This window comes from Chroicocephalus ridibundus, chromosome 1 (assembly GCF_963924245.1).
Source record: "Chroicocephalus ridibundus chromosome 1, bChrRid1.1, whole genome shotgun sequence".
Taxonomy (NCBI): domain Eukaryota; kingdom Metazoa; phylum Chordata; class Aves; order Charadriiformes; family Laridae; genus Chroicocephalus; species Chroicocephalus ridibundus.
This window is the reverse complement of record NC_086284.1, coordinates 164,124,107-164,149,314: the sequence shown is the minus strand read 5'-3', so window position 1 is coordinate 164,149,314 and position 25,208 is coordinate 164,124,107. Positions and strand designations below refer to the sequence as shown.

Below are 25,208 nucleotides of genomic sequence, written 5' to 3'. Positions count from 1 at the left end.
CTGTTCGCTGTTGCGTAAGCTGGGAAACAACGGAGGTTCAACGGAGCATGGGTAAGGAAATGTCACTGCTACCAAAAACTCAATTAAATTTTAACTTCTTGGAGTGGAGACAAAGTTTTGCGATAAAAATGGCCCGGCAGTGACAGGGGGAAATGGCGCTGGTTCCCAAAGGGTTGCATAAAACAAACAGGAACTATTCCCAGGTCCCAATGACCCATCAACTCAGCGCAGGCGCTGCCTGGTGACACGCAGGAGGGAGGCAGCGGGATTCAGAGCATTGTGAACCACCATCTTGGTATGGCTTGAAGCAACGACTGCTTTCTGCGCCGCACAGTGCCAGCGGGGTTGCAACTTGGGCCTCTTGGTGCCAACAGCTCGTGCTTACGTTGTGTGTTTGGAAGTTGACATGGAGGTCCTGGCCTTGATGCACCCAGGGGGTGGCCTGGTATGGTGGCTCTTGGGTTTTCCCCCATCACACTTATCTCCTCCACCTTTTCCTGACTGCAGGAACGGGCAGTTCTTGACTTTGGGATGACTGCGCCCAAGCAGCTCCTCCCTAACGAGGCATCCCGATGCCTGTGAAGCTCAGCAGTGCCTGGCTTTTGCTCCATGGTACCCACCACTGTCCCCTTCCCACTCACCCTATGCTGGCCTCCAGCCTCCCCCCGCATTCCTGCTCCTGGAGCTCCCCATGGCACCTCGCTCCTCCTTTGCCCCATCCAGCCCCAACCTCCCACCTCCTGGGAGCCCCCAAACCCTTCCCCAGCCTGGGCTCCGCTCCTGCACCCCTATGTGGGTCTGATACACCCTGGCTGCCTCCCACCCCCCGACTCAGCCGGCTCTTCCTGAGCTGCTCTGGGGCTTGCTGTGGCACGCGGTGGCCACCTGGCCCCCAAACACCCCGGGGGGTACCCACAGCTTCGCCCCTATCTGCTGGTAGGCACCCGTGGGCCGCTGTCCCTCCATGTTAGGGTTTCGGTGTGCGTGCTGACATTTGTGCGGGTTTGCCGGTGTGTCACCCAACGGGTGGCCCCCCTGCTCCTGAGGGGCATGAGCCAAGGAGCCCTGACCCTCTCTGTGGGGTTGGGGCGGCTCTGACACCTCGTGGGCCTTCCTGGCTGGGCATGCCCCCTCGGCATCCGCCCTCATCGCGGTGGGACCCAGCGCGCTTCTGTGAGGATCCCCCAGTGGGACCAGGAGATGAGGATCCCCAAGCGGTACCATGCAACGGCGCCATATTGGGGCTGCCCCACTGCTGCCCCCCCGCTGCCGTGGGGTGCCACGGGTGGGCTGTTGCCCCACTCCCCCTCCCCCGAAAAAGGAAAAACCTTCAGCGGGGACCCCGGGGGCCGCTGAGGGGAAACGTCCCCCCAGAACCCACCCTCTGTGTGTGTGGGGAAGGGGGAGTGGGCCACCCCCTGTCCGGGGCTGAGGGGGACCGCCGGGCGGGCGGCGGGAACGGCGGCGGGTGGTTGCGCCTTTAACGTCGGGCGAAGGAGGAGGAGGAGGAGGAGGAGGAGGGCTGGGGCTGCGTTGGGTGACATCAGTGGGTTTGGCTCCGGGGCTCAATGGAAACTGGGTGAGCGCCGGGCTGTGCCGAGCACACGCCGGCTGGAGGGGACGGCGAGCGGGCGGGAGGCGGCAGGCAGCGCCGCGCCGCGCTGAGCCGAGCCGAAGGAGGAGGAGGGACGCGCCGGGCACGGCCGCCACCAGCCCTCCCCAATCCTCCGTCATCCTTCCCGCCGCGGCCGCCGGGCCCCCTGACAGCCGGCGGAGCAGCAGCCCCACACGGCCCCCTTCCCGCCAGGGTGGGTATGGGGGGCGCCCGCCTCCATCTTGGGGCGCAAACCCCGGGGGAAAGGCGGCCCCTCCGGCTCTTTGTGTGTGCGGAGGGAGGGGGAGGGGGCGGGGGAGGGGAGGGCAGGGCGCGATGCGACGGGCCGGGGGGGGGTGGGGGGTGAACCGGGGGGGGGGACAGCGGGGGACAAAAGCCCCTTTGTGGGGGCGCGGGGAGGGGGTCGCCCCATCCGGCGGCGGATTTTGGTGTGTGGGGGGGTGGGCTCCCCCCATCTTCTTCCCCTTGTCCCCCTGCCCGGGCCCTGCCGGCGGGGCCGAGGCGAGCGGGAAGGGGGCTGCCGCGCCGTTCTCCGTGGGGGGCTGCGGGGGTCCATGCCCCCCCCCCCCCAGTGTGATTTAACCCCCCAACTCACTGATGCTCCCCGTCTCCCTTCCCCAGCCCCCGATATCGCCTGTTTCGGGGGGATGTGTCCTGCTTTTTTTTTTTGTGTGTGTGTGTGTGGGGGGGGTGTCGGTGTTTCCTTTGCGGGGGGGCGGTGAGGGCGGGGGTCGGCGGCCGGAGCCGGGTTGGGGGGTGGGGGACGACGCACACGGGGAGAAGTTCAGCGCCGTTCCCGGGGGTGGCTGCTTTTTGTTACCTACCCGGAAAAATAACAGCCCGGGTAAGGCTGTCTTCGCGTAGTGTTTTGCCTGTAGGGGGTGGGGGTGTAAGGGACATATTTATTATTATTTTATTTTTTGTGTGTCCCCCCCTCCCCCCCCCCCCCCCCCCCCCCATCCCCTTGTTTTCCTGTTGTGGCTATTTCTTCCTCAAATGTAGTCCAAATGCTCTGTACGTGGGGTTTCTCTCCCTCCTCCCCCCCCCATCTTATTTGTCGCTAGATCCTCTCCTTTTTGTAAGTGTGAAAGGGTCTGGAGGGGGTTGATGTTTTGCATTTCAATCCAAATGTAATTTTTTTTCTCTTATGTTGTTTTTTTTTTTTTCTTCCCATTTTTTAAACCGGTTCGAATTATTGTTTTGCCAGCCTCTTCCTTTATTCCCTTCGCACACACGCACACAAAAAGCCATGTAAAGCCTTTATGGTCTATGGGCAAAGCAGCCCCCGCTCCCCACACTTCCCCAGAAAGCTGGAGCGGTGCTGGGCTCGGCAGCCTCCATTATGGAGCCCTGGGTTTGGTTTTGCGTTGTGGCTTTTGCTAGCCAGGGCATCTTCTTGCTCCCGATCCCCGCAGGTGGGACCAAGGTGGCCCTCCTGTCGTGTGTCCACCCCCCCCCCCCCCCCAAGATTGTCCCCGCATCTTTAGTCGCCATCGGTGCTGGCACAGCGGAGCGAGATCAACTCTTATCGTGTGTTTATATAATGGCCTTTGTGCCTGTATGTGGGTATTTTATATTATATAAAAGGGGATTGGTGCAAAATGGTGTGTGTGGGGAAGCAGCGCTGGCGGCTGGATAGTAATTTATTTTTTTTATTTTTTTTTTTTTTTTTTTTGAGGCCGTGTAGTATATTGTAGGTGTCTGTGTAATGTTGGGTATGCACGTATGCAGACGCTCCTGCAGAGCACACAGTCGCTTTGAGGTTGTATGTGTGTTAATCCCGTATGGAAAACTAAATGGTTTAACTAAATGATTGCCCTGCAGCCCCTGGGAGCGCTGCCTTGGCTGGAGAGCTCAGGGAGGGTGGTAGGGCAGGGGGGGTTAAGCCTGCTGGGAGGGAGGGACGGCTTTTTAAATTTTACACATATGGACAATATATAGAGAGTAATATAAATTTCATATATAATAATATAAATTTTATATGTAAAATTTTCTTCTTCTTGTAATAGTAGGCCTGAAGATCAGATGATAAGAGCGGAAGCTGTAGATGGTGGGGGTGTGTGTGTGAAGTAGAAGGAAATGTGGTAGATGTTTGAGCTCCTGGAGCAGTTGTTTGGGAGGGGGGAATGGGTGGGATGTGTGTGTCCTGCCCGCTCCCCTTACTGTAAATCCAGGCTGTTGCTCTCTGGCTGTCCTCCACCCAGGTTTTTCCAATCACACTTGTGTGTGTGTTGTGGGGGGATGGAGATAAGGCGAAATGACAGCTGTGTGAGACCCATGATTTTTCACTCCCATTATCCTGCTTCCCTGCTTCCACCCCCTCGCCCTGGAGCATTTTTTAGATTCCCCTTTGGAGCCTGTTGCTTAATCAGCTAGAAGGGCTGCTGCCTGGTTGTGCGAGAAACCCTTCTTAACCTGGCTCCTGCCTGTCCCAGAAGGGTGGGACCAAATTTTGGCTTGTGACGGTGGTGTTGCGGGAGCAGTAACCCCTGTGCCCTGGTGCCGAGGGGACCTCGCCGAGACCTGTTGCCCGGCCTCTGCGGCTTTCTCGGCTGTGCTTGCCCTGGCTGGGAGTTGGATCCAAGTGGAAGTGCTCAGGGTCCGCAGGCCTGGGGCGAACGTGGCCACGAAGGAAGGAAGTTCAAGAGCCTGTCTCCCTGACAGTGGTGTGACGGGTTCCCGGGGACACGGACCTTTGATCGCTTATTGGAGTAGGAGTGTAAGCAAGTCAGATGTATGTTAATGTGGTTAGACAGAACAGCAGGCAGCGGATAAAAATCATGTCTGTTTGCTGCGCCCTCACCCAGGTACGCCTGCCTCCTGGTTCGGTTCCCAAGGCTCTGCCTACATTCCTTGTAGTAAGAAAGTCAGAAATAGCCACAGGGTTTTGTAGACTTTAGACGCACAGAAACCCACATGCATAAGTAAATACTAGGTGAGGGGACTCCACCTCTAAGTGTTTTGTGTGTGGTTTCTAGTGACTGGAGCTCTGCTTTCAGGGTTCACAATGTCCCCTGAATGCCTTGATAGGATTATTTCCCCGTACATCTCCGCAGCCCGTCCATTCCTCTTTCTGTAATCCCATCTCCTGGGGCAGGAGAAGCAGCTCTGGGTTTATAGTATGCCCAGAATCCTGTAGCTGGGATTATATTTTTTTGTGCTTGTGTCTCATAAGGCCGTTCCTCCCTCCTTTCCTTCAGTGATGCTTTCTTCCCACTGAGCTCTAGCAAGGGAAAGTTCCTCTCACCTACTTGTGAAAACATGAATCATTCCTCACCTTTCCTGTCCCCAACAGGCTCTGTGTCTGCATTTTGTACGCTAATAATGTGGCAGTGCATAAATTAGGAGTGTGGCAAATCCCTCTAAAAGGAACCGCGTTGGCTATCTTGGGAAGAGCCGCGGTTTCTAGAATAAGTTGGTGGCCTTGGAAGGGGCGAGGGAAAAGGGGCTGTTAAGGGGGGAACTGCTGGAACTGTGTTCGGCTGAGGTGTTTGTAGCAGAAGTTGAGGTTGGCAGGGAGAGCAAACTCTGTGGCTGTGGTCCTTCCACCTAGTTGGTTTTCTGTGGAAGGTGAGTAGGCTAAGCCTGGGCATGTTGATGGGGTATAGCAGGTCAAAGGGTTAGCTAATCACCTCAGGTAAAGGGATGAGGAAAGGCCTGAGCTGCTAAAAACAAACAGCCAGCACACCTAGGTAGGCAGCAGAGGCGGAGAGGCTCAGGTAGACCAAAGGAGGCTGTGATCCCATCAGCAGAAGTGCGTGGAGATAAGCAAATGACGTTCCTAGTCAGTGTGCACCTTGCAGGGTTCAGTTCAGCGAGATGCCTCCTCCCTGTCCCCTGTGCTGGCCGCTGCCTAGGGGCAATGGAGTCGCTCCTGGCAGTCTGTCTGTCTCTCAAAGCCCTTGGGTCCTGTCCTTCACCGCCACCAAGGTGCTGGTCTAAGGCTGGGCCAGAGAGCGCTCCTTCTCATGGGGTTTATTTTGCATGTCCTGTCTGGTGCCTCCTGTGGTTATCACTGTCTAGGTGCCAGGTACTGTAGGTTACAAGGGGCAGTATCATTTCTCTTCACAGTAGTGTGAAGTGATCACCCACTGAAATCTTCTTAGGAGGGATGTCCTGCCCCCCCAGTCTCTGAACAAAATGGTGGGGAAGAGATTCAACCCTTCTTCATTCCCATAATGGGAACATGGAGAACATACTTGAAAGGGTCATGTTCGGGCAGCATTTCTAGCTCATGCTGCCTCTGGACATCCAGGAGGTCAGGAGCGGTGATAGGGGCCGTGTAGTAAGTGAAATATTTCAGGATTAAAAACTGTACCCAGCCTGTGGGTGAAGTGGGGAGGTCTCTTCTGTAGTCTTACATGATTCACTTCCTGTTTCTGCTCTGACGCTGCGTTTTCTGTGCTTCTTTTCTCAGCACGACTGAACCATGGAGCTTCGAGTGGGGAACAAATACCGTCTGGGCAGAAAGATTGGCAGTGGTTCGTTTGGAGACATTTACCTAGGTGAGTGTGATCCTCTGTCCTTCCACATGCAAGATTGTTTTTCTCAGTTGCGTCATTGTTCTGGGGTTGTTTTTCTTGCCTGTTGATATTTGTGGGCACCATGTAAGGTTGGAGGTGGTGGAGACAAAAAGAGCTTCAAGGAATACTGCTGGTTGCTGACGGTCTTTTGATGGCAAAGAAAGTGGGATGAGCTCAGTTTTGCCTCGCAGGTATTGGAGAGACAGCAATGTTTGATCAGACTGATTTAGATTTGGACTGTTCAGAGCATATTTGTCATACACCCTACTCCAGCTCTCTTACTTCCTTTTCTTGAGCTTGGGTGTGTGTGGGTGGTGGAAGTGGCTGTTCCTTCAGGGTAAACGGAATAAAGTTTTGGGAAGATTGGTAGTGGAAGAGGTGGTCCGTCACCTGTGAGAGAGGTCTGAGACTAAGAGATGTAAAACGGGTCAGAGAGGCTGGCCTGGTTAAAGTCCTGGGGCCTAGATCTGTTAGATCTGTAATGGGATTTAGAGTTAATGTCTGGAATGACCTGAGCTGGGAGCTCAGTGGACAGAGCCCATGAGATGCTGGGTTTCCTGTTATCGCAGCAGGTCACTTGGGGAGAAGCTCTTCCAAGGCAGTATGCTGATGTGTAGATATGTTCCCCGATGCTTTGCCTGCTGATGTTTTTATTGGCTCATACTATGTGGGGCCAGAGTGGTGAGACTACCCAGTAGCCTGATTGATCACTCCGTGAGAGCTGGTGTGGCTTTACCTGTCGTCTAGTTCTCACCGCTACCTGTTTAGCTGTAGCCCTGCAAGCCAGCAGAATGATTGTCCTCTCCCTTCTTGGTGTTTGCACCCTTTGGGTACTTACAGATGGTCGTCATGTGCTCCTTGACTGTTAATTTGCTCGGTTGAGTTGTAGTTTGCTTCTCAGTACATCTACCACTCCTTGCTCTTGCTGCTCCTTCATTTTTTCCCAGTTTGTCCATCTGCTGAGCAGCTTGGAGCCTACACAGCATTCGAGGTGTGGCATTTCCAGTGCATGGCAGTGAAGGGCTACCCTTGAGTGATCTGTAACGTGATGCCTCTGCATAGACTGCTTTGGATCTCCTTGGCTTCCCCCATCACCAACACCCTATCAGGTTGCAGAGTTGGCCTTAGCGCGCTGTCAGCTGTATTGTAGATCTCTTCTAGGTTCTGCAACATCTTCCCATCCCTTCCTGAGTTCCTTTCATTGAATACCTCTTGTTCAGATTACTTTTCCCTGTGTTTGTATATCACCTGTTTTCTCCCTCTGGCTTTTATCTCCAGTTCCCTCTTGCTTTATTATTCTCTCTCGATTGGTGTTAGCAGCCTCTCTTGATTAAGTATCCTGTGGGAATCATCAGTAACAGGCTTTGTTGCCACCTTTATCCAGAGCATGAACAAAGATGATAAATAATGGATCTGGGATCCCAATTCCACCATGTGCTGCCTTTACTGCAGCCTACTCCTGTATGTCACTCCTCTGTGGTCCTCCAGCCAGTTAGTGTCTCAGGTGACAGTGCTTTTAATTCCCAGGTGCTAGGGGTTGAGGGATGATAGCCCAGACACAGCATTTTCCAGCTATACTAGAGCTTGAAGCCTTCCAGACTCTCTCTAGGACAGTATAAATTGTTGGGATCTTGCAAAACATCTGGAGTACACGTGGAGAAAGAAGGGAGGAACTGAATGGAGAAGCCTGATACTGTATTCCTCTGCACCACGGAACAGGTCATCCACCTGTGCAAAGGGGGCATGGAAAACAGGCTCTGGTGAAGGGGTTGTGCCCGCAGTGCCTGTAACCAAACAGCACGAGAGGTAGAGGAAGCCCCATCGCCCTGGTGTGGTGAGCACAGCAGGATCCTCCAACAGCCGAGTTCAGCCAAGTTACTTGAATGCAGTATCAAAGCCCTTGTGATGTTCATTGAGGTGCAAGCCAGCGTGTTTTGAAGCAGTGATAGCGAGACTTCTTGGAGCCTGGGTGACTCCCCAGCCTGGAGGGATCAGGCATGTAGTCTCTGATGGTGCGTCTGGAGGACGCTTGTACTTACGCTATCCTCTCATGGTCTGCTCTGCAGACAGAGGGACTCATTCACAAGGACTTCTGTCCTGCACCAGATTCACCTCATAGTTCTCCCTCTTGATAATGGTGTGTGTCGTGGTTTGAGCCTCAAACCAGGACAGTGTGGAGACAGTGCAGAGACAGACAAGCCTTGTCTGTCTCTGAAGGCAAGCGTGGCTGAGCTGGATTTGTCCCCAGCTTCTCTCTTTCAGGATGTTAGCACCTTCACCCACTCTGTGACCAGTGGGTACTACGTGCTGTGCTCTTTGGGATTTGTTTTTGGGTTTTCCTTTCAGAAGGAAACTTGAATTTCTACATGGGCAGACACAAAGGATGGACTCCTGTTAATCCTCAGCTGGGGCTTAAAGCACAATGCCTTGCTTCCATGCCCTATCTTGGGGGATATTCTCCCCACGTCGGCTTGGGAGGGCGGGAGGTGAGATCGGGCTGCCCATGGGACTTGGCTAGCCCATTTGCCTCTAAAAAAGCTCACTCAGGATAGCAAAACCCAGTTTGCAGAGGAATTGCCGAGACCTTTGGGCTGTCAGGAGAGGTGCTTTGTCAGAGGTGTTGGCCGAGAGGCAGGGCAGGGTTGCTGGATGTGGTAGGAATCGCCAGGCTGGGATGCACTGGAGGGGACATGGGTGGTGGAGAGGAGCTGGGCAGACAAAGCATGCTGGGACCTGCATTGGCTGGGGACAGTTCCTGGTGGCAGGCTCCTCCCTTGCTGGGAGGGGAGTGCCTTCCCTTTGTTTCCTGGCCTGTTAACTCTCTCTCGCCCTATCTGACTTCTTCCATCTGTTCCCAGCCCTCCTTTTCTTCCCCTGGCAAGCTAGTGAGAGGGAACAGGGGGGCCGTGCCTGTCGGCTTGCCTGATGCGCAGGGAGGGCGGCGTTTATTGTATCAGACTTGCAGTAAAGCTTCCACTCCGAAAAGATCCTGTTTAAAAAGGTCCTGTTTAGCCGGTGACATCCTCTGTCCCCGGGGCCCCGTTTCAAACAGCTCGTGATGAATGAGTTGAATTTGTGCAGCCCCCACAGCGGAGCGAGACTGGGGGTGGATGTTAGGAATTATCCCCAGTCCTACATACGTCTCTCTCGAGTGGCTGAAGGCTCTGCTGCGTTTTTCTGAAAGGGAAAGGGAGCAGAGAACTGTTGCTTTTGTATCTGTATCTTTAAAAAAAGATGGTGGTTAAAGCGTGGAACAAAGGATCAGAGGGACTCCTGCCCTTAAATTCCCTCCTCACTTTAGGTGGTCTAGGTCTGGGTAGATCTCTATCCAGGAAACGGTAGAGGGAGGATCCTGAAGACATAGGGTGGTTTGGGGAGGGGACGAGCCTAAAGTGTTCAGTTGGTGACCCCCTCAGCGAAGACTAATTCCTCATTAGGTCTGATCCATCTTATTTTTGCTGTTCCAGACCACAGGGTTGTTTCTTCTTTTTCTAAGAGCCTAACACCTGTGTTTAGCCTATGGAAAGTGTGGGGCTGAAAGCCACGTTGATCATTTGAATGGCATATTCACATCTTGCAGAATCTAAGTTTTCTTGATGCTTACCCCTCCTTTCCTTTTTCCTGCTTTACATGCTCACAGATAGCACTCCCCACCTGCAGACAGCCTAGTAGATGGATGCATCATCATCTTCCTAAACACGCGGTGTAATGTGGAGACGAGAACTCATTCATCTTACCACTGTTCAACTTCGGGGAGTAGGGTTCATTCAGAATGCTAATGCTAGCACTGCCAAAAGTTAGCAAGACTTATCATTGTGTGTTTGTCAGCAGATGGACTAGGAAAGGGAAGAATTCCCCCAGGGAACAGACAAGGGAGATGGTGCAGAACATTTGGAGGAAAGTCTTCACAAAGGCAGGGGAAAGAGAGAAGAGAAGGAAGCGCTCATATCTTTTTTGATGTCCTGGGTGTTTCCATGCTGAATGAGGGCCAGTGATTGAACGCTAATTTAAAAGGTAGATGCTAGTTCAGGGCCATGTTCTTACTGGTCTTTTCCTTCTTGCACTCCTGATGCTTGTAAGAAGGGTCCTGTGGTGGAGTGAAGGGAATGTAGAGACTTGTTTTGCTGGCCAGCAGTTTTTAAGTGGAAAATGCCATCATCTTCCCAAGAGTAACCATTGGTCAAATGGCTCTAGCTCTCAGGATGGCTTTTTCCCTTTCCCTTCTCCTACATCTCGAGTAAAATCCCTTATTAAATTCATCCCATTGCTCCTCCTTCCCCTGCCTTGGAGCACCCTAAATAATTCCTCTCCCTCCTTAGTGTTTACAGCCTTCAAATATTTGCAGACTGTTGTCATGTCCCATTCTTTCTCCCCACCCTTCTTAGTTGTATCTCTCGTCTATGTTACATATTTAGCTCTTTTAATCTTTCTTAGTAAATCAATCCCCCTAGGCCCCAATCATTTTTGTTCCTCTCTTACAAATTCCTAGCAGCTTGTCTGTCTTGACCTGGCGCTGTAGTATCTAGATGACGTCTTTTTGCTAACAGGCAGCTCTTGGCTAACTTTGTGTACAAGCCAGAACTCTTCAACAGGAGATGGATATCCTTAGGATCCAGAGGGAAAAGGGATCCAGTTGTGTGAACATTTCCTTTTTCTCTTTGGTCCTTGGCTCTGGAGGTGGTGTGTGAAAAAGGATGGGTGGAGAGTTCTGTCTGCAGCTGTCCTTGTGGACTCTGAAAGTAATCACATGGATCAAGAGGCACGAATTAACCAGACCTACCAAACTAGCTATGGGATATCTACAAAACATCGCCTTTGACTCCAGCTTATGTTTAGCGTGCATGTTCTGGAGTAGGTTATTTTATGACAGTGTTTATAAGCTGATCGTGATCAGAGCTGCTCTCTGATTTGTGTTTGAGTACAATTTTTAATAGTTCCAGATATGAGGAAGGGCTTGTCTGTGTGTGTGTGCGTGAGGCAGGCATGGGGCGGGGGGGGGGGGGGTAGAGAGAAGCAAGTCTTGAGTGTCATTCCCGTGACCTGTGTACAGATCTTCACCCTTTCCATTTTAGGATGATGTGAAACATCTGGAATCCTCTTGGCTAGTATGAGATAAAGACCAGCCTGTTGCTCCTTTGACAGCGCACTTTGGGACCAGAGTGCTGGCTTTCGTGGCTGGCAGCTCAGTTCTTTTCAGAAAGAAGCGCATGGGGTGGTCGGTTTGTGTCATCTCAATCTAGCAATACCTTCAACAAAGGCATCTGAGTAGCTTAATTCGGTACCGGATTTGGTTTACTTCTTCATGCTTCTAAATTAGGATATAGCCAATGTTTCTGTGTTGGCAAAAGATAAAGGTATTATTAAAGCCCTCAGGAGAGGGAGAAGCTGGAAATTTGGGAATTGTCTGTATTGAGCAGGTCAGGGCTGTGGAGAAACCAGAGGTAGCTGGGAATGTTAGCAATGTCTCCTCCTGAACTAATTGGCTCTGTTGAAACAATGTACCTAAGGTAACCAGTAATTTTGCTCAGGAAGAGGTACTCCATATCACTGCCTGGGGGGGCTGGCTTGGGTTCAGGGGCTAGGTATATATATCATCAGGGACAGCTAAAGCTTCCACTCGGTTTAGGTACTGCTGATACATAGAGGTTGACCTCCTTAAGTCTGGTGCTTTTTGAGATAAGGAGGCAGTTAACACATTGTAGGACTACTGTTCTGGCCTGGCTGCAGGATCAGAGCTGGTTTTCTGTTCGTGTGCCTTCCTCTGGGCTTGCCTTTGCAAATGGCAGCGCTGGAAACTGTATGAAGTGGCTGAGTCTCATTGCTGTCACACAGGATAAATTTCAGGGCAAATCTTATGGTTTTACCATCTGTACGGGCCTTGTTAAAATTGTTTAGCTTCAGCGGAAGCTTGCACAATCTTTATTTCACCCTCATTTCCCTGCAGGAGCCAATATTGCGACTGGTGAAGAGGTGGCCATCAAACTGGAATGTGTCAAAACCAAGCATCCCCAGCTCCACATTGAAAGCAAGTTCTACAAGATGATGCAGGGAGGAGGTGAGATGGGGAGGAAAGGATGGGGCCGGGGGAGTGGTTGAAGAAGGAAATTATTCTGGAGGGCCTTAGAAAGGAAAGGATTTGGTGTTACATGTGATCTTCTCAGCAGGGGATGCAGCAGTTTTCCTCTGTTCCCTGGGCTTAATCTTTCTCTTTCCCCAGTGGGTATCCCCTCCATTAAGTGGTGTGGAGCAGAGGGGGACTACAATGTGATGGTGATGGAGCTCTTGGGGCCCAGCCTGGAAGATCTCTTCAACTTCTGTTCCCGCAAATTTAGTCTCAAGACAGTTCTGCTCCTGGCAGACCAGATGGTGAGTTTCCTCTGAAGCATTTGTGCCTACTCTCCTTTTCCATGCCTTTTTTTTTTTTCTTTATTTTTTCTTTTCTTCTCTCCTATCCCCTCTGCTCAAGAACTGCTATATCCCAGGTTTTTTTCATTTAGCAGCAAGTGGCTGCCAGGTTTCTATTTCTTGATGAAGCTGGGGGCCTGGAACCTGGGCACTGCTGGCTTTTCTTGATCTCCACCCCGGCTGCTCACCCTGTGTTAACATTGGGTGCATTAGCTTTTGCCTGTGTGATGAATGACTGGCATCACTGTTTATCTCGACTCAATTGCCTATGTCCTAGGTTTAAGAGCCTTGGTTGTTCTGGACTCTATCCTTTCCCAGCCTGGCTAAGTTTTAAAGTTGACTTGTGTCAATACTGAAGCTCAAAGTTTTAGTCTGTATGAACTTGCTTTCTTGTGGTGCTAACGGTGACTTCCCCAGATGGAGGACTGGGCTGGCGTGCAGGGTTGAATTCCATCTCCATTCTTCATTTCAAGATCCTTCTGCCTCCAGAGGGTGTCTCTTTTCCTTGACTGTCATCTCTGATATTCTCTGCAAAATGTCCCTTTCCCTGCTCTGACAGGCCACTCTCCTGGACAGGGTACTTTTTTTAACAGATGCAGTTAGGGTGAGTTACCTTCTCACTTGTCTCACTATTTGTTTATTTATTCCCTCTCTCCAGATCAGCCGTATTGAGTACATTCATTCCAAGAACTTCATCCACCGGGATGTGAAGCCAGACAACTTCCTTATGGGCCTCGGCAAAAAAGGCAACCTAGTATACATCATTGATTTTGGTTTGGCCAAGAAGTACCGAGATGCCCGGACCCACCAGCACATCCCTTACCGGGAAAACAAGAATTTGACTGGCACAGCCCGTTATGCCTCTATCAACACCCACCTGGGAATCGGTGAGCCTGCTGTTGCCCCTTGGTGGGGCTTTCCAGGGGAGGTCGCGTGTCCCCAGAAGCAGGGGGTTGGGTTCTGTGCCTGGTGCTGCTGACCTGTGTTGAGGTGGTGGGCAAGTAACTGTTACGCCAGTGTTACCTCACCTGCCTTTTGTGGCACTTTGAGCTCCTGAAGGCAGCAATTGTCTACCAGTGTGTGTTTGTGCGCTGCTTAATACAATGGGGCCTATTTAGCAGCAAGGCTGTGGCCTCCCTGACTTTACTTCTACTAACTCTGTCTTGCACAGTTTTTGCTGGCTGATTAGATATATAAAGGAGGCGTTCTCAGGCACTGAGCCTTTGGGGATATGTGCAACCAAAACCTCTCATGTTGACTCCTGAGTGCCTTCATCAGTGATTGTTCTGCAGCTGTCAGAGCAGGAGGATACAGACCCATTGCAATATGGTCATGCTCCTGTTACCCACCGCTGAGGATGGGGACAGCCGTGTGCTGGAAGCGTACAAGAAGCTGAAATAAGGGGAGACTTCCTACTGCCTGGACATCCAGGTTTTGTGATTGAGGATTGGCTGCCATGGGCCTTGAAAATACATGTGTCTGAGAACCTCACTGCCCCAGAGAGAGACTGAAGCATATTTAAGGAGGTAGGGCTCTGTCCTTAGTGTCTATGGCTAGTACTGTGGGGATAAAACTAGTCTGGGAAGGAGTGCTGAGAGTTCAGCCAGGTCTTACACTGGTGATGGCCATCCTGACAGGTTTTGTAAAAACCTTGTGCGGGTTAGTACCCACTGCACTCAAACCTCCTGAAGTCACCTAAACTCTCGTCCTCGGCATGAATCCCTGCCTGGTGTGCCACACCTGGTTGCTGTGAGGAACAGAGGTGAAAATCTCTTGCAGTTTTTCTTCCATTCCCTGACTGGAAACTTCTCTCTGTTGTGTTATCTCTTTCCCCTGCTAAACTTTGGGTAAACTTTGTCTGTCCGCAGTGTGAGGCTTTCATAGTTACCGTGGACTCTGTTCTGAGCAGGCTGACTTGGTTCTGGTACTGATTGGCAAATCCAAAGAGCAGAAACATTGAAGTTGCCCTGGCTGTCAACCCAGGAAGGTAGCTGCTGTGCTCGCAGCTCAGTTTTTATCTCTGGGAGACTTTCTACTGAAATGTGTAAGCTGGGAATTTGGAAATCAGAGCAGGGAACTCAAACCTTTAAAACTAACAGCTTCCACAGGATTTTGTGTCCTCATTCTTCCTAGGGAAAGCTTCCCATTCTCCCTTCTTGCAGATGGTTTCTCAAAAATCTGAAGTCAAGACTTGACCTGCGGAAAATAAAGCAGTTTCCCATTGTCTTCCTTGTTTAATACTGTATAACTGTAGACTGAAAATGCGTTATTTATATCGAAATGGGGTGTGTTGAGAGTGGGCTGTGATCTCCTGACCTCTTCCATGTAGTAAAAATAGTTCTCGTAGGGTTTTCCAAGTTGGTCTTCTGTATTTTGGCTTGACTTGCTTATATATAACTGACTCTCCATCGAATTCTTGGTCAGGATTTCCACAGCCATGGTAACTGTCACAAGGGGACATGCATAAAATAATTCTCACTACTGTGTCTGTTGATACTTTTGTGTGTGCCTGCTCTGTCTGAACTGATCACGAGAGGCTAAATGTCTGGTTGTGGGGTTGTTTTTTCTTTTTGAAGGACTTTATTATTCATCCCACCCCAACTTAGCCCTTTACTACTGGTGCTTGGTTTGTGTATCAGGATGAACAAACAATGTCTGAACACTAATCCGGGGGCAAACTGCATAGGCCATCGGTCGCTCTGTTCATGCGCAGCCTTCACTCTCTTCATGCCCTTTGCTTCAGGAAAGTCTGGGTGTGAGTTACTCTGTGCAACAGGTCTCCGGTGTACTATCTCCACGTTGCAGATAGTTCCCCTGAATGGCATAAAGGTTACATGGCTTGCCTGGAGGAAAGGGGATGGGGGTGTCAGGGTGGCAGCTGGAGTTCCTGTTTCTCAAGACCTTGCCACAGGGTGTATGACGGACACATTTGTGAGTTAGCAGCATTGCCATGGGAACCGTCACTCTGAATTTTTTGACTTTCCAGAGACTAAATTCTCTGTCTTAATGTTACATTAATGTGGTTTAGGGAGAGGGAAAGAACCAGGTGCCAGGGTATTCGTGTGACAGGAATAGCAAATGAATAAATGCCTTTATTTGAATGTGCAAGCTAAGGGTTGGGCATTCCAATGTCTGGAGGAAACACATTCTTTTCCCAGTGACTGGGTGTGGGGGGGGGGGAGGGCGGGGAAAGTAGGAGGCAAGATCGGGGAGGGTTTCCACAGCTGGAGGCTTGCTGTTGAGGGAGTCATTGGACTGTGCAGGCTTTTGGTTCACGCATTCCAGTCAATTTTCACATGCTCTGGGGATGAGAGTCCCTTGTACCCTCTGGAGCTTGTAAAGTCTGAAATAGATGCCCGGGGTGCCCAGGAGACAGTCTTGGAAGAAGCCTGGTGGGCTCTGTCTGGAAAACAGGAGGCTGGGGGCAGTTCTTCCCCAAATGTCTGTCCTAGATGGCATCAGCGTAGGCTGTGCAGAGCATAAAGTTCTTCTGCCCATCCTACCCTCTGTCACCCATTCCAGATTTTTGTGTGTTTTAAAAGTCTGTTGCCATGCAGTGTGGGGAGAAAGGGAAATGTAGTCCCAGCATGTGCAAAATCAGATCTGAGTATATAATCAGGAAAATGTTGCTTGGTTAAGACTGCTTGCCCCAGTGAAGACAGCTGATTTCTCGGGAGTCCTGCATGGGAACAGCATCGCTTTGAATAGGATCGGTGTGAGGGGAAGCGCTGTCTTGGGGGACCAGGACGCACTTTACACCGCAAACAAGTTTTGTCACGAAACCTTGCATCCAAGGCAACCAGTCCTCGGTCTCCTGTATTTGCCCAAGCATGTCTTCCCCAGGTAACTCACCGTCCTGCTACTCACCCCTGACTCAGCTCCTTCTGAGGACCCTGCTTTGGGGAGGGAGTGAGGGTGCGGGCTGGCTGGGAGCCTCCCTGGGAGTAGGAAGGAACTGGTAACAGGTTGCTTGCAGGCTGGGTTGGGTTTGAGGGGTCGTGCTGGGTTGCTACCTTGTGTTTCATGTTGGAAAGGGTTTTGGGAGGGTGGGAGGAAAGGATGAGTGTCTTATAATACAAGTAGCAGTCCCTCATCTCTTGTAGGAGAGCTGAGAAGCTGAAATAAAACGGAGAGAGGAAGTGTGATGTGGTGTCACAGGTCATGACTGTATTCGTGCTTCTGGACTGACCTGCTCTGGGCACGCATTGACGTCACTTGTGTTTCTCTTTCTCTTCTCAAACTGTAAAGTGAGATCTTCTGCCTGCGTCGCAGGCACGCTGTGAGAGTTAGTCAATGATTGTCAAGCTTCTAAAAGTGGAAAGTGGTGATGTTAAATAACGTTCCTTTGGTGTGTAGAGGTGAACTTTTTTTTCTAACTAATTAATTACTCCACTTTTGCTGTCTAATGTTACCTAGTATCATGTGGCTGTTGGCATATGAGGCCAGGCTAAAAAAAGTAATAAATTTGGAGATAGCTTGGAGACATGTAATAGTAACTGAAGATGAAACAAAGAAATGGGAGGTAGGAGCTGTAGTTCTTCACCATCATCCAAGGATGATTCATTCAGGATATTTTAGTCAGGGTCAGAGGTGGAAGATGGCTACAGTGTTTTCAGGTAGCTTGACAGGTGTGACCCAGTATGTTCTGCTTCAAGCTCCTCGTGGATTTGAATCTCACTGAAATTGTTTAAGTGGGCTAAAATTACAGATTTTTGTAACCCCTCTCCTTGCCTCCAGTAAGGAATGTAGCATCCCCTGCTGACTTCAGTCTCCCTAAACTCAAGTCTTTTAATTCTGGCCTTCCCCAAATCACTAGGACTGTGCCTAAACATACGTTCGCAGAACATCTCCTCTTGTTCTGGATGGGGTCGGTGGCTGTGCTCCAAGCTGCTGTGCTCCATGCAAATAGTGATGTGTGGTCCAGCCTACTTTAAGCAGTGTGGAGCTCAAGCACGATTTTGGAGGCAAGATCCTGATTTATTTCCAAAAGGCTGATTTGTCTGTTCGGTAGGTTTCTCTGGTTCCCGCCCTGTCTTTCCCTACTCCTCTGAGGGGCACTCCCATGCTCCAGACAGGGAACCCAGTTACAGGCTTTAAAGCTTCAGCACAGATAAGTTGAGGGCTGGCAAATTGCAGGATTGAGGTTACCTTTGTCACTTGTGCTTTCAGGCCCTGGATGTGCATTCTTCTGACTCCTATTTCCACAGGCCTCCTGTCTCAGGATGTAGGTCACTATCAAATATTGCTTAGTTTTATTTATTTTGTATGCGTGCTGTGTAATTGCAGCCCTCTGAGAGTACACGTGTCCCAGCCTTGGGCTAAATGCAAAATTGGGGGATTCTTTTCCCTTCTACCTTCATAGCATCTAAGCATCCCCCAGACAGTCCTGTAGTTATCTTTGGCAGCAGCCTGATAAGATTAGGAAGTATTAGCCCCTTTAAAGTGGGCAGCGTGAGGCAGTAAGTTAGGTCAAAAAATGCTGTTATTTCTGCAGCCTCCAAGAAGGACACTTCGGGGATCTGCATGTCTGCTTTCTCCTCTACTCCTGTCTTGGAACATGGCATTTTTATGGCATTTCACGTGCTTTGAACCAAAAGCTCTCTCCTCCACTCAGTTATGGAGTGCTGACACCTTCCTTTTCTTCTGCAACCACAGTGCCTTTTTTTCCCCTTAATATTTTTAATTTGCCAAGCCTCCTAGTCCTCAAAAACACTAGGAGGTCGTGAGAGGCATGCAGGAGGAAAGAGGCCCATGGTGACCCACAGCTTGCATCGGTACATCTGGACATCTAGATCTGTGACCTGCTACAGCTATTCCTTCGACAGGATTCAGTCCAGCTAGCAGAGTAAGCTGTAATAATCTACCGGCCTTTGGATGGGGCAGGTGGTAGCATGTAACTGATAGTGAGAATTAACCCACAGACCAATACATAATCTGCAGCATCTTCTAGGACATGGCACTGAATCCAGCAAAACGTGCTGTAGTAGTAAATGAATCTAATAAATGAATCTCTTTAGTCTTTCTTCTACCCCTGTGCTCTCCCTCAAGCCATATTTTGCCTCTCTGTTATCTGTGTAAAGTACTTTTTTCATAGCGTTTAGTTTATTTGGGTGGGGAACAGGGACAAGAGCTTCTTGGCAAAATTTGTAGATGAATTTGTAAGTGTGTTGGAGGAGCTGGGAGGAGTTTCGCAAGTTAACCAGTCAACATTTTCAGTTGCTGAGATTCTGCATCAACTCCGTCTTGAGCTAACTTGCAACTTAAAATAGCATGGCCATTCCAGAGAACAAGTTCAATGTAGAATGTTTTTGTTTGGGAAACAATTTTTTTTGTTTCATAAATAAGCATCTAAAAGCAGGCCCTTACTACGGCATATTAAGGGCAGCCCTTACTCTGAAGTAGAGTTAGTAGTGATGCCAGTTACACAGTCATTCCCCATTTGGAGGGGAACCTTTTGTTCTAAGTATACCTCTCAATTCATGCCTCTTTCTTCCACGGCTTGAAAAGTGCCACCAGTTCAGAAAGATCTTTGCACAGTGTTACATGTTAGGCGTCTCTAAACTATCAACAAAGTCATTAACCACAAGAACGGGTCGCTAGTTCCTCGTTTCTTCCCTGTGTAAAGAATTTCAGGAGGTTAATTAGAAGATGTGTTTAAAATGGTTGTGCTGGGCTTACCTCTCTTAACTTCGTCTTTCCCTGCCTACCTCTGCCATGACTAATCCCCAGGGTAAAGTATTCTGGGTGGAGAAGTGTAGGTGCCCTTCCTCTGGGACTGGGAAAGTAGGCAGTGTTGCTGCAGCACTTCTTGAGCTGTTGAATTCTTGTGTGAATTAAGGCTTGTCCAAGTGAGGAGGTAGTCAGAGTAATTATTCATTTATGAAGTGGGTTGGGCTGTATGGGGAGAGGAGTGCTTTAACTCTGGCAGTATGAACATCCCCGCAGGAATTTGTACTGGAATGTCTTCTACAAGTTTGTCTATCTATAGAAATCTACTAAAGAAGAGAGGGGGGCTTTTTCTTTTGTTCCATGTTCACCTCCAAAGCTGTGTGATTACCAAAGCAGTTTTCGTCGTTGTTCACTTCTTGCCCCTGTGTAACTTCCTCCCACAGAACAAAGTCGCCGTGATGACCTGGAGAGCCTGGGCTACGTGCTCATGTATTTCAACCTGGGCTCGCTGCCGTGGCAGGGCCTCAAGGCTGCCACCAAGCGCCAAAAGTACGAGAGGATCAGCGAGAAAAAGATGTCAACGCCCATTGAGGTGCTCTGCAAAGGGTACCCTTGTAAGTGCTCCGATCTTTATAGCTGTCTTGTCTGGTGCATGGCTTGCTCTCCTGCTGAAACCCCATGGAGTCTTAAGTCCTGAGGGAACTTAAGTTAAGCCCAGTACCCCCAGACCAGAATGGGGTGCTGACACCAGTGATGAGAAGGTTAATAGACCAGTGGTGGTACAGCTCTGGTTCAGAAGTCGGAAAGATGGTTTTTATGGAGAGTTGAGCTTTGTGTTAGTAAGGGCATGAGGGTGCTGAGAGGGATCTTGAGGACCTCAGAAACAGCCTGGAAAGGGGCTGGGCAGTGAGGTGAGAAGGTGTGCTGATGATCCTGAGTTGTTATGCGTAATGAAGATGAGGGTCAACTGTAATGAATTCCAGAAATAACCAGGCAATGAAGTGGCAAATGCAGTTCTTTGTAGCTAAACGTGGAGTAACGTATGTGATGGGAGAGCGGAAGGCTTGATCCTCATGTCACATGCAGGATAGTAGGCTCTGAACTGACCAGTGCCACTTGCCAATGAGCTGTTGCAGTTACAATAGATATTTGTGTGAAACCATCAACTTTGTGCTTTATGGCTGCTGAGGAAAGTGGATCAGGTGTTAGGGATTACTAGGAAAGCAAAAAGTACAACCAGTGTGCGTAAAGCCATAGCCCACTCGTTCCTTGCATGCAGTGTGCAGCTCTGGTCCATCCCATTATTTCAGAAAGGATGCAGTAGAACAGGAAGAATGTCCAGGAAAGGGCCAGAAGGGTGATCAGAGGTGAGGTGATTTCTATACAAGCAACAAGTGAGTGGGCTAGAACCTGGAAAAGAGGTGATTAGAGTGGTGATAGAAGTCTACACTCTCACTGTGCCTCCAGAAGTTTGGATGGGAGTTGATTATTTGGTGTCCCCGGCTTTTGTACTGGAAGAGAAACAAAACTGGTTCCCGCCAGCTTCAGAACAAAATGATGTGGTTCTTCACACAGCCAGTAGCAGATGTGTGGAACTCCTTCCCGGAAGATGATGTGGATTCTTAAAGCTCATGGTAGTCCAAGGAGAGATCGGATAGATACAAGGAAGAGAGTTCTGCTGAGGGTTATTAAATAATTAGAAAGTACCTCCAGATCAGGAAGTTCCCTGAGATGAAAATAGGTGGGAACTGGGATAATGTCAATGTAAGTGTCGGACATGCTTGCCCTGGTCTTTCTCTTCTGGAGCTGTCTACTTTGGACCACTGCTCAAGACAGGCTACTGGACTAGGAGGACTTCTGGTCTGGTCTGAGCTGAGCACAACTAGCCTTTCAGAATTCACATCCCATCTTGTTTGTGCCGCTGCTCTGAACTGCCTTGCTCATCTTCACACCATGTAGGCCTGGCTTCCCAAAGCTCACCTCAGCCTGTTTTTTAGGGCTGCATTCCTACTTGCCTCCAGCAGGCTCTGTGAGTTGCTACCTCTTGCTTGAAGAAACAGCCAGAAGAGAGAGATGCGTGAGCATTCCCTATTTTTAAATAGGGATGGGATCTTATCGGTGGCCAAGGCACTGCAACCAGCAGGCTCTGTTTTCATTACGCAGCTCTGTGTCCGCCCTGGTCCAGCACACTGCTGATGAAATGCTACAGTGGCTCTGTGGTGGGACCCAGGGGGTTGGGATGGTGTTCAACAGCCAACTGTTTTCTGCTTTCTCCAGCTGAGTTCTCGACATACCTCAACTTCTGCCGCTCACTGAGGTTTGATGATAAACCAGACTACTCGTATCTGCGGCAACTCTTCCGCAACCTCTTCCACCGCCAAGGCTTCTCCTACGACTACGTCTTTGACTGGAACATGCTTAAATTTGTGAGTGTGTGTGGGGGGGGGGAAAGGGCTGGAGGGGCAGGGGTTGATTCATATCATGGAGATGGGGGAGGGAATTTGGAAACTGCCTGCCATTTGTGCTTACCCTGGTGAGCAACTTGAGAAAGGGGACCAGGAGGAGTGAAAAGACGCAGAGTTATTTGGTGGTACTAACCGGGAGTATAGCTACTGTTGTATTAGTGAATGTGTCTGATGGAGCATGTGTGTCCATAGATCTATAGCTGTAGGTAGGTAGAGACAATTTTTTCAGGAGAGAGCTATGTTTGGAGGTGAGACACAGATGTGGATTGCAATATCCACTATATGCTTTCGTCCCCGTCTCTTCACCCAGAGAGGGCCTCATTCTCTTTCATGGAGTGGAAGATTGTGGAGGGAGAACGTGTTTTGGGGATGGAGCTCCGCGTTCTTGGTGTGATGGAGCACTGTGTGTTTTCTGTCTGGGGCTGCTGCTGTCTCTCCTGCCTGACTGCCGTGCATGGCATGGGGATTTCTCTTTTCCTCAGGGAGCAGCCCGGAACCCCGAGGATATGGATCGGGAGCGGCGAGAGCACGAGCGAGAAGAGAGGATGGGGCAACTCCGGGGTTCAGCCACGCGAGCGCTGCCCCCCGGCCCGCCTGCTGGAGCCACTGCCAACCGTCTTCGCAATGTCACCGAGCCCATGGCCTCCACCCCCACCTCCCGAATCCAACAGTCCGGTGAGTAGGGTGGGAGAGCTGGGGGAGGGTGCCACCCCTGTCGTTGGCTGGAAACCAAAACTATTGACTGATACTCTTGCATTTCTCTGCCCCGACAGGAAACACGTCCCCCAGAGCAATCTCAAGAGTGGACAGGGAGCGGAAGGTCAGCATGAGGTTACACCGAGGAGCTCCTGCCAATGTCTCCTCATCTGACCTCACAGGGCGGCAAGAAGTGTCACGGATTTCAGCATCACAGGTGAGTCTCTGCTGCCAAGTTCATGGCCTTGGCCTGGGTGTCCCAGAAGGACTAAGGGCCCCACAGCAGTTTTTACCTGATCTGCTGGAGCTGACGTGAGCTTCTACTGTGTGGTGAGGGGAGTGATACCAGGTTATGCCTTGGCTCTCCAGTTACCTATTTTCTGGAGGCCATACTCAGTACTGTTGTCTTAGCTTTTCTTTGCTCCTGGTAAGCCGTCATCATCTTCCAGACCGCAGTGATTTGGAGAAGTGGAACAGTAAACTCTCGGGAGGGAGGGTATCCTGAGAGAAACATGCAGCCGTTCTGTTTTGGTGTCCTTCATGCCTTTTTTTCTTCCTTTCTATCCCTTACTTATTATTCCTCTTATTTTGTAGACAAGCGTGCCATTTGATCACCTTGGGAAGTGAGGAGCAATTGCCACTGGACCAGTGTTTGCTTAGGTGAGCCTATCCTCTGTGCCTGGGATCCCCCAAGGAGAGAATTGCTGGCGTTAGGGACTAGGTTAAAGCTTTGGTCTTGGTGAGGGGGATTGGTACGTTTCCTTTCCCTTCGCTTTACTTTGAGATAGTTTTTGGCTTCAGAGGGAAGAGTAAGGTTGGCTGCCAAAGCCTTGGGGGGATGGATTATCTTGGGCGTGAAGGTGGCTCCCATTTCTGCAGGAGGGTAGGGAAGGTAGAGAAGGTGTTGGGCTGGGGAGCTGTTTCCTTAGTTCCTAACGAATGCTTTTCTGGCAGTGTGATAGTGTTGGGGAGGCGAGTGCTGCGCATGTAATCAAGTGTGCGAGACTTTGCACAGCTAGCGAGTGCCTCTTGCCGAGGAAACAACAGTAGCTGGACAAGGTAACTCTGAGGGGTGGCAGGAGTGTAGAAGAAAGGGATGATTTGATTTGTTACGCTCCAGTTGTCATTGGAATTGTTGGGAATAGCCTTTTCTTCTAATGTCCTCTTTCCTTTTTCTTTTTTTTTTTTCCCTCCCCCCCTGTTTCTAGTGTCTTCACTGTATTTTTTCTTTTAAAAAACAAAAAACCCAAAAAAACAAACAAAAAACTAAAAAAAAAAAAAAAAAGACAAAAAAACAAACAAAAAAACCCCAACAGAATTTCTTTTTGCCAACGACGAGGAGTCGAGCTGTGCCCCCGTGCTGGCGTGAGCCGTTTCCGAGAGGGCCGCCTGCGTCCCCCAGCGTGAGCGAGCGCCTCCGAGAAGCTGACGACGTGGGAGCCGTGCGGGAACACCTCCGCTGCCCCCCCCCATGCCACCCCGGCCCTACCGCAGCCCCCACTGCCTACCCCAGCTGCCTCTCCTGACTCTCTGCTCCTGGCTTTGGTTTCTCTTTCTTTTTTTTTTCCGTTGTGGTTTTTTTTTTTTTCCCTTCTTCTTCTTGGATATATTCTGCTTTTTTTTTTTTTTTTTAAATTTTCAAATATTATGGTTTCTAGCCATATAAATTTTAACTTTGCTCTCCTTTTTTTCTGAGGGCAGGGGATTGTGGGGGGGTTGGTGGGGTTTTTTTTTTGTTTGTTTGTGTTTTTTTGGTTTTTTTGTTTGTTTTTTCCAGGAGCCTTGTCGGCCAGGAGGGAATCGGATTCTATCCACACTTGATGGTAGAAGTCTGATTTTTATTATTATAACAGAATTTATTTTCTCAAGCATTAAATGAATTTTAAGCTGTGAGGGGAATTGTGGCAACGGCCTAATCATTGACTTGGGCTTCCTTTTCCTCGGGTGGCTTCTCTGTGGGTTGTTTTTGGCTGTTGGGAGAAGTGCCAGACTTCCCTGATCCGAGCGGTCCTCACGCGCCGAGGGATCTCTATGGGGAGGCACCTGGTCCCATGGAGGATGGGAAGGCTGGAGCTGAAAGACAGGGAGACGAGAACCCACTTCCCATCCCTGCAGCGGGGTCTTTTTTTCGTCTGGCTGTGCGTGTTTTTCTATTTTTATTTTTTTTTTTTTTTAATTAAAACTTGTTTTAATTCCTGCGGAGAGAGTGTGGGACTTGAGGAGAAGAGAGGGGCGCACAGAAACTGGAGTTTGGTGTTCTTCCAGAGCGACGGCTCTTGCTCTCTCTCCTTCCCTCATGCAACCCCAAGTAAGATCCACCGTACATGCACAATCCCTTCCTGCCCTCTCCCACCCGTCTCCCCCCCCCTCTTCCCCCCCCCAACTTTAGCTGTTTTGTTTTGTTTTGTTTTTTTAAAATATAATTTAGGAATACTCAAGCTGCTTCGTGGCGCTTGGGGCTTTGAAACACAATGATCACCACTGCGACCTATGGCCTGTAGCAGACACACTGTCACTAGTGTGGAGCCGATGGGTTGTTGGCAGGGCGGGGAGGGTGGGGTTAGTCTTTGTTTTGTTTGTTTTTATCCTTTCTATTTAACACTTTATTTTTCCTCCCTATTTTTTTCCTAATTTATTTACCCCTCTTTACTGTCTCTCTCTTTTTTTTAATTAAAGAGCAAAACTTTTTATTACTTTGTAATTTAAAAAAAACAAAAAAAAACCTGAAGAACTTTGGGGGGGATTTTGTACTTTTTTCCTGTGTAAATATTGGACTTTTTTGAGCTTTATCGTGGTTGTTAATTTGAAGTAATAAAGTAGAAAATGATAAAGTGA

At 49.9% G+C, this 25,208-nt stretch overlaps 1 protein-coding gene across 2 annotated transcripts; it reads left to right on the top strand.

The window, feature by feature from the left end:
* Positions 1 to 1,547: 1,547 nt before the first annotated feature.
* On the top strand, positions 1,548 to 25,208 carry CSNK1E (casein kinase 1 epsilon). 2 transcript variants are annotated; one of them, XM_063322431.1, is made up of 11 exons: positions 1,548 to 1,808; positions 6,033 to 6,120; positions 12,083 to 12,193; positions 12,356 to 12,504; positions 13,202 to 13,430; positions 19,656 to 19,826; positions 21,490 to 21,638; positions 22,160 to 22,352; positions 22,451 to 22,590; positions 22,968 to 23,033; positions 23,660 to 25,208. In XM_063322431.1, exons 2-10 carry the CDS (start codon positions 6,045 to 6,047, stop codon positions 22,998 to 23,000), a joined length of 1,251 nt encoding a protein of 416 aa, XP_063178501.1. In that variant the 5' UTR covers positions 1,548 to 1,808; positions 6,033 to 6,044; the 3' UTR covers positions 23,001 to 23,033; positions 23,660 to 25,208. The 2 variants fall into 2 exon arrangements, with proteins under 2 accessions (XP_063178501.1, XP_063178500.1); XM_063322430.1 differs by having other exon boundaries at positions 23,582 to 25,208.

Coding starts and splice junctions, on each gene's coding strand:
- CSNK1E (XM_063322431.1), top strand. CDS start 6,045: ATGGAGCTTCGAGTGGGGAACAAATACCGTCTGGGCAGAAAGATTGGC. Junction 6,121..12,082: donor GTTTGGAGACATTTACCTAG/GTGAGTGTGATC, acceptor ATTTCCCTGCAG/GAGCCAATATTGCGACTGGT. Junction 12,505..13,201: donor TGCTCCTGGCAGACCAGATG/GTGAGTTTCCTC, acceptor CCCTCTCTCCAG/ATCAGCCGTATTGAGTACAT.